At 39.5% G+C, this 9,140-nt stretch overlaps 1 protein-coding gene across 5 annotated transcripts in view; it reads right to left on the reverse strand.

Annotated features, from left to right (window-relative positions):
- Positions 1-8,497, reverse strand: part of Eif4b (eukaryotic translation initiation factor 4B) — a 28,763-nt gene extending 20,266 nt beyond the window's left edge. For 4 of the 5 annotated variants that reach the window (XM_071609830.1, XM_071609829.1, XM_071609828.1 and 1 more), the window contains exon 1: positions 569-647. In XM_071609830.1, coding sequence (XP_071465931.1) covers positions 569-632 — 64 coding nt within the window. In that variant the 5' untranslated portion in view covers positions 633-647. Of the gene's footprint in view, positions 1-568; positions 648-8,409 lie in introns of those variants that run through there. The other variant, XM_034636851.2, reaches the window with a different exon arrangement.
- Between the last annotated feature and the right edge of the window lie 643 nt (positions 8,498-9,140).

Below are 9,140 nucleotides of genomic sequence, written 5' to 3' on the forward strand. Positions count from 1 at the left end.
TCAGTTTTAAGATTTTTAAGTGTTAGCAACTACTTCTATTTAAAATAGGTTACATTTATTGCAGCTTGGATACAAAGATAAACAAGACACATCCCTACACCATAACACAGCCTGTATGACACTTTTAAGGATTGTTGAATACCTATAAAATAACTATGTAAGGGAGGAATCTTAACTTCCAATTTATAGAGAAGGAATGTAAGTCTCAGAGAGGTTGAACTATCCTAAAGTAAGAGATACTAGATGGCAGAGCTATAATCAAAGCCCAGGTTTGTTTATTTTTTCCCTACCAAACTCAGGGTTCTTCCTATTGTACCATAGGGATCCTAGCCTCAAAGAAGCTTATTATTAATTTAATGACAGGTTATCATAACCAGAGTAAAATGCTGCACTGTCATTTGTAAGCGTTTAAATATTTAAAACTCATACACTAAACCTCTCATCCCTGTAGGAATTTATTTTTCCTTACCTTAACAATGCATATTAAGATGAAATATGACATTAAAAGGAAAATATAAAACCCTAACAAGCTGGGGCTGGGATTGTGGCTCAGCGGTAGAGCGCTCACCTAGTGCGGGTGCGACCCGGGTTCGATCCTCAGCACCACATAAAAATAAAGGCATTGTGTCCATCTACACCTAAGAAATAAATATTAAAAAAAAAAAAAAAAAAAAAAAAAAAAACCCTAACAAGCAACATATTAAAATTTTTTGTGTGTGTGTTTATAAAATATTTAGTCTACTAAAGGCTCTACTTAGTTGTCTGACCCTGGCTCTCTATCCTCAGAACTCTGAGGTGGCACAATCAACTGCTAATTCAGAAGGACAGAAAGGACCAAATGAAATTCTAGAACGGTCCAACAGCAGTCACTACATTAAGAAAAAAGCAAGTACCTTTGTTGTAACAAACAACAGCTTCATGGCTTTTATAATCATGAATTCTTTCTCCATAATCTAATTCTTTTCTTATTTTCAGCCAAGACATACATACCACTTGCTTAACTGAAGGTACTCTCTTACTTGGTATCTGTCTTTTAAAGTTCCAGTGCCAGAAAAAAAAAAAAAAAGGGGTGATCTGTCTGCAATGAACATTACATACAGCCTTCTGTATTATAATAAGAATGTGAGGTATTATAATCTCAATGTGCAAATCAAATCAACTTGGCAGCAATAATATAAAAGGTGGCCATAAAATGTGAAGTTTCCATATTTCTCATATAATTTAACACTAATCTAGCTCCAAAAGTAAGATTAACCAGCTTCAAAGTATCCTTTATGATCAACCAGACCACAGCTATTCTATTCTAGTTATAAACCTATTCTACAACTTCACAAGAAAGTAGTTATGCAGAAGTTGGGTCTTATTGCACTGATACTGCTGCAGCTCATAAGCAAAGATCTAGAAGCAATTTAATAAGCTAATATGAACAAGAATAAGGTAAAATACTTACCATGCACAGGCTTATTTTAGTCATTTTCATATTCTTTAAATATATAACAACAAATCCCACCATTTTGTACAACTATATAATTTATCAATAAAAATATGAAAAAACAAAAGTGTCTGGGAAAGTATGATGCCTGCCAGAGACCCTTACCCTCATGTGGCTTAATTTAGTATCATCAGCCAATATCCAGTCCTGCTATCAAAATAAAACAGAACTGGTGGTCAGTACATTAATGAGGTCAAGTTCGAAGAATCTGAGCAAGGTAACTATCCCCTTTTCTCCTTGCTTGGTATTATATATCTTACAGCAAAACAGCATACTCTGGAATTAACCTGCCCTTTGGTCTGACTTGGCTTAAACCAATTTTGTAGCTCAGTTTCAACTCCTAACGCCCTCTTTGGACAGACAAAAATCTCACACTCTTCATATATATATTTAGTTGTTGATGTATTAATTGTATTAATTAATTTATGTGTGGTGTTGAGAATTGAACCCAGTGCCTCACACATAACAGGTAACTGCTCTACCACTAAGTCACAACCCCAGCCCTCACACTCTTACTTTAATGTTATTTGATATTTCAAAATAAATTAGCATGAGAAAACATACTAAACCACTGTTAATTTCAAAATGTCTTTCCAAATAGAACATATCCCTTCCTTATCACCTTTCATGTCCTATGGCTGAGAAATCACTGCGGAATGAGGTCTTCAAGACAGGCTAAAATTCCCTTGTAAGAGCTCTTACTTAAATCTAGCAGCAAAATCAACTCAGTCAAAATATAAACAGATTTAAAAGAAATAGCCCTTAAAAAGCATAATTAATAAACCTAAAGTAGGTGCCAGTTTTGTGCAACTCCATTTTATTCAAAGAATTAAGAAAAGATGTTACCTAAAATCTCCTTGCCCTTGGCTCCTCCAATACCTAGGCCCACACACGTTTAGGATTCCATCAGTGTTCTCTTCCGCATTCTAAGTATTGTTAAGGCTCCAGGTATAGCAATCCTTTGCCACAATGACAGAATTCACCCAATTCTTTTTATCTGCCCTCAAATCAAGTATCAATTGAGGTCAAATCCATATGAACCAAGGGTTGAAGGTAGGAGAGGGGAGTGTACATGACCATGCATTTCAAGCTTTTTACAAACCTATTTAAGGTTAAGTATAAGCTCTTAGAAATAACACATTTTCCAAAACTGTTTTTAAGTCTAGAAGTCATTAAACAAAAAATATTTGTAGTCTTAATAGGCCTTTAAAAAACAACAACAAAAAGTTATATAATCAGCTCAACTCTTAAGTCAAGATTTCTCTTAATTCAAATACTGACACTTAAGACTGGGCTACTTTTTGCTACTGGGGGGCCATCCTGTGCATTGTAGGATGTTTAGAAGTATCTTTGCCTTTTACTCATTAGCCAGTAGCAAATCCCACTACCCTTATCCTGAAAATTTCTCCAGATGCTGCCAAATGTTCAAGGGGTGGGGGATGACAAAACAGTCCCTTGGTTGGAGAGGCAACTGTTTTAAGTAAATGTTCCCACTTCAATATTGAAAGGACAAATGAAAAGAAAATGTTAGTACTACATAAGGTATACCAGCAGGAAAATGACTGTAATAAAATGAGTCCCCAGGACTGTCAGGCTGGAGCTTGTATAAAATGCTTCCTTATTTTACTCCCCAAAGTTTTTTCCTATTTCCACACTACTGTATTGATAATAAAAGCACCAAATGACATATTTTGGGAATGATAAAAATCTAGACTGGCTGCTGGGTCTTTATTTTCAAACAAAAGACACCTTAAAATACTATAAGCAATAAAACTTAATTGTAAAATGCAGCCCTATTTCTGCATCATTATCTCTAGTATGGAAAATGTGTATAGCCTGCAACATTCAGATGACGCTTCATCAAAAATTACTTTCTTGGTGGTGCTACTGCGGATTGAACCCAGAGGTGCTTTACCACTGGGCTATACTACCAGCCTCTTTTATTTCTTAATTTTGAGACAAGGTTTCACTAAGTTGCTGAGGCTGGTTTTAAATCTGTAATTTATCACATGCAGCTCCCAAACTCTATTCTACTTTTTCTTTGGATTTATTTGCTCTGAATATTTGGTACAAATGGTATCATATCATTATAAATAGTGCTGCTATGAACATTCTTGTACAACTTTTTGGTGACATACTCTGACTTCTTTATTCTTTAGATTACTTAGTTACCAAAACCTCCAGAAAGGTTAAAACCCAGTTAAAGGGTAAGGTCTAAAATTACATGTAATTTTTGTCAGGCATGGTAGTGTATGCCTGTAATCCCAGTGATTTGGGAAACTAAGGAAGGAGGATTTCAAGTTTATGGCCAGCTGGGGCAACTTGGCAAGACCCTGTCACAAAATAAAAAAAAGTCGAGGACAGAACTCAGTATAGAGCACTCCTGGGTTCAATCCCCAGTAGTACAACAGTGGCTGGGAAGGGGGAAATGACTGCTAACCAGTACAGTTTGTTTGCAGGGTAATGAAAATGCCACCAAACCCTACACTTTAAAAGAATAAATTTTAGCTGTGTGGGGTTGTGTAATCCTATTGATTGGGATGCTGAGGCAGGAGGATCACAGCAATTTAGTAAGGCCTCAAGTAGAAAAGCAACCCAAGTTTGAGTCCTAGTACCAATACACAATTTTTTTACAGTACATGAATATCTGAATATAGCTGTTATTAAAACGAGTCCTGTTAATTTCTCTAAAATTAAAAACTATTTTAATAATTACCATGTTTCCTTAAACAAAAATCATAGAACAGAAATGCAATGAATTTACCCAAATAATAGAGTGCTCAGAATTAAACCAATTATACTTTATAAGGCTCAGTCATAAAAGTTTCAAATGACACAATATCATGTTGAGAGGTCTCACTTTTACTGCACTGTATATTTTAGCAGAGTAGAGTGTAAAGACTAAGCCAGAACTAATAAGTTCCATCTCCTCCTGTGTTCATGACCTCTCTTCTGTGTCCAATTTCTTCATCTTAACATAATGAGAATACCCTATTGCTTTTTTTCTTGCCTCTCCAGGGACACTTAAGAGCTATAAAATTATAAGTTTCTTGCTTTGGGCATTTCTCTATTAGGATCTTAGCAGTATCTCAAATCTCATAAACCTAAGAAACTGACTTTTGAGTGTGTACTCATAAATAAGCATTTGTATTGCCTTTAAAACAACAATAAAAAAATACATATGGCTTGTGAATTATACCCCAAAGTTGTTATTAAAAGAGTGGGTGTGTATATATCTTTTTTCTACTGATATATCTTAGGAATACTGTTTTACTTTAATTGATGGTATTTCTATTTGTATTTCAATTTTTTAAAAAATATTTATTTTTTAGTTGTAGTTGGACACAATGCCTTTATTTATTTTTATGTAGTGCTGAGGATGGAATCCAGGGCTTCACACGTGCTAGGCAAACGCTCTACCACTGAGCCACAACCCCAGCCCTGTATTTCAATTTTCACAAGGAGTTTTAGTCTTGGCTTTCTGAACCAAAGTATCCTATTCTCAGAATAAATACATGGTAGAGGATGAGATTTGATTTGTGAAGAGCATACAATGACAACCCTTGAAACCATTTTTTTTTTAAAACTAGGAAGGCCAACACTATAACATGAAAACAACCTCTAACCACCCCATAAAAAAAAAAAAAAAATCACAAAATAGCATTCTATAGTGTTATGCAAATGAAGGGCCTAACATGGATTACATACACTGTTTACAGTTTTAAAGCATGTTAAATGTTAACCTGTATCAAACATATTTGATTCCTTATTGGTAAAGGGAGGGGAGATAAAACTTTACAGGTGAGGAAACTCTGACTCAGGAGGTTAGTGGCTCTAACAACTTGACTAAAATAGTGACAAAGAAAATTTAAGGAGCCAGCTACATGTAGCATACCTGTAATCCTAGCAACCCAGGAGGCTGAGACCCTGTCTCCAAAAAAAAAAAAAAAAAAAGGGGGTGGGGTGGGGTGGGGGTGGAAAGGGCTTGGGGATAAATGCTCTAGCTTAGTGGTAGAGCATCTCTGCATTCCATCTCCAGTAGTGAAAGAAAAAAAACGAAAGCTGGGCAAGGTGGTGGACACCTAGCATTTGAGTGACTGAGGCAGAAGGATGGCAAGTTCAAAGTCAGCTTCAGTAATTTTAGTGAGGCCTGGAAGCAACTTAAAGAGACCCCATCTCAAAATAAAAAAAGGGTTGGGGATGTGACTCAGTGGTTAAGTACCTCTGGGTTCAATCCCAGGTACAAAAAAAAAAAAAAAAGAAGAAGAAATTTTAAGACTGAAAACATGCACTCCCCCACCCCAAACAGGGGAACTATACCACAGAGCTACATTCCCACCCCTTTTTATTTCACATTTTGACTAAGGTGTGCATGCTTGTCTAGAACTTGCAATTCTCCTGCCTTAGTCTCTCAAACTGTTGGGATTGCAGGGGTGCATCACTGTGTCCATCTAAACTCTCACATTTTAATTATTCTCAGATAACAGTTCTGAGATACTTTCAGTTATTGAAAGTCAATAATAGGTTCATACTGAAAACTGGTATTGCTGAAAATAGTTTTTTTGGTCTCAATGAACAGTGAAAAGAGACTTATGAGCCAGGTGTGGTGGTACAGGTCTATAATCCTAGCTACTCCAAAGGTTGAAGCAGGAGGATGGAATTAGAGGCTGGCCTGGGCAACTTAGCAAGACCCCATCTCAAAATAAAATAAGGACTGGTGGTAAAACCCAGTGGCAGAGCATTTGCCTAGCATGCAGAGGCCCTGGGTTCAATCCCCCAGTACCATGAACAAAAACAAGAAAACAAAGTCAATGTCATAGGAAAAGACAGACAGGGTAAAGAAATTTGATAAAAATTTCAGTCTCGGGCTGGGGATGTGGCTCAAGTGGTAGCGCGCTCGCCTGGCATGCGTGCGGCCCAGGTTCGATCCTCAGCACCACATACAAAGATGTTGTGCCCGCCTATAACTAAAAAATAAATATTAAAATTCTCTCTCTCAAAAAAAAAAATAAAATAAAATAGGGCTGGGGATGTGGCTCAAGCGGTAGCGCACTCGCCTGGCACGCGTGCGGCCCGGGTTCGATCCTCAGCACCACATACCAACAAAGATGTTGTGTCTGCCGAGTACTAAAAATAAATAAATAAATATTAAAAAAAAAAAAAAAATTTCAGTCTCTGAAGCATGGACAAAGATGTAACCTTGTGCTTAGCCACAAGTACAAGCTAAAAACATTTACTGAACAGAATTAAAAGAGTTGAGGGTTTCTGAAATTTGGATACATAAGAACAAGAAGCAAATCTCTAGCCAGTCTGGATTTGGCTAACAGGGTTAAACTAAGGACACAGATTGCTGTCATGTTTTCCACCTCTAAAAATTCCAGACTATGGAGAAGGGAAATCTAGACTTTTCATTAAATTGATATTAAACTGTCAAGGTGGTAAATTTAGGACAAAGTACTTTACAAAATGATTAACTTAAAATATAAACATTTTTGGTGAATTTCGGATGATGCTTTTGGGTAGCAAATAAAACGTAGGATGACACATTGGTACTTCCAAGTTGGAGAGGAAGAATAAGGAGTCTAAAATTTTAACCTTGTTCTGACACCTGCAAACTGTGCGACCTTGAATAAATCTTTCATTTTCCTCAGCTGGGAGATACCATTTCCTCATAAGACAATCGAACGAGACAACAAACATACAAATGCTTGGTTAATTAAATAGTATACCAAAATGTTATGTTCAAAAGCACCTCAAATCCGTCAACATTTTCCAAAGGATACCATAATCCTTAGCTCCCTTGTAATAATATAGAAGATAAATTCCTGGTTGAGAAATGAGTTGTCTAGAGACAGCAATTTAAAACACGTTTTTCAGAGTGTACAGTCAGGCCAGGGAAAATAAATTATATTCCTAAAACTAAAATTAATGTCATAGCATGTTACAAAGGCCCACTACTATTCTCTTAAGTTTATTACAAATGCAAGTAAACTTGCACTATAGTGATATACCCCACCCCCGGCAAATAATTCAACCAAAATGGAAGCTCCTTAGGAACAGGAACCTGATTTTGCCCGCCACTCCCAAAACCTGGCATATAGTTTGATTTCACTAAATGTTGTGCTGATAAAACGAAGCAAGAAAAGACGATAGAGGGAAATCTAGGTGCCCACTCTAGCTTCCTCTTCTCCAACACGTGGGCGCAGCAAAGTGGATTCCTCAATCCTAATAGCTCCAACCTCCAAACCTAACACAAGTCCCCATGGAGGAGTATGGGGAAGGCACACTCTCTAATTGGAAGGACATAAAGAAGCCCAACACCGGCGAGTAAAAGCTCCCCATCTGGACTCCAGCTCATGCTTTTAAGGCGCGCCGTCTCCACTACCCACTGGCCTTCCTACCGCGCACGCGCAACACTGCCTTCCTCCGCCCCTCCACCGACTCGCGCTAGCGTTCTAACTGCCCCCCCCATTCCCCAGCCCCCACTCCTGTCCGCAACGGCCTCGCGCCTCGGAGATCTAGTCTAATGTGCATACGTCCGCGCGCCAACCGCCTCCTTCCTTCCTCCACGCCTTCACGCGGGCACAGTACTTCAGGACTACGAGAAGGCCTCGTGCCTCCCCCAGATTCCTTAAGCGCTCCCTCCTCCAATTCAAGTCAGAGTCCACCATTAGTGCCTACTCCAACCTCGCGCAGACGGGGTGAAAAGGGTGTGAGGGGGGAGGGGACGGACACCTTCCCCTCCCCCCCAAACATCCCGAAGCGATAACCTAACACAGCCACGCCGCCAGCCTGCCGCAGCCCCCAAGCCCGAAGGGAGCCGGTGCCACCTACTCCCCGACTCCAGGAATGAGTGGATCAGGCCTGGAGGGTGGTTTCAGAGCCCAGTCCTTGGCCGCGCTCGGCCGCTCACTCACCTGAGGCCGCCATGTTGGGAGAGGGAGAGAGAACGCAAAGGACCCGGATGAGGCAATCACGTGATTATAGCGGGCGCGTCGGGCTAGGAGACGCGAAACTAGGAGGGGGCGGGGAGGTAAGAACTGAGACAGGAGGCGGGGCGCCGCCGCTTTAGATTCGTAAAGCAGCGCGAGGAGGTGGCGCGGCGTCCGACGGGAAGACATGTGCGACATGTGGCCAAAGGGGTGGGGCCTGAGCTGTCGCGAAACTCCTCACGCTTTACGTAGGGCTGCGCGTGGTTGCCGAGCCTAGTCTGAAGCTTGGGGTCTCGTGAAGTGTCGGCTTCCGGCTGGGGGCGTTCAGTGGAAAGGGCGGGGTTGGGTTTTTGATTCTATGGAATAGTGGCGGGCTGGAATCTAGAATGGATGTGCCACAATTGATTTTTCTGAACGGGAAAATTCTGAATTTCTTTTTAAGTTACTTTATGTAAAGGCAAAACGAGCCCAACGTACCGTGTAAATATGGTTTTAATTAGACGTGTTTAGAAGGAAAAAGAAGGTAATTGAACACGTAATTGTCGTAGGTTTTTACCTCCTTTAATCCTCCAGGTTTTTTTGCTAGATTCAGAGCTGAGTGTTAGCCATGTTTCCTTTAGCTAATGTTCTATTTTATCATATATTGGTATTTCATTTAGTGAAGATTTTTGTTGAGCACTGGCCACGTGCCAGGCGTTAACAGACTCGTGGGCATA

This window comes from Marmota flaviventris, chromosome 3 (genome assembly GCF_047511675.1).
Source record: "Marmota flaviventris isolate mMarFla1 chromosome 3, mMarFla1.hap1, whole genome shotgun sequence".
Taxonomy (NCBI): domain Eukaryota; kingdom Metazoa; phylum Chordata; class Mammalia; order Rodentia; family Sciuridae; genus Marmota; species Marmota flaviventris.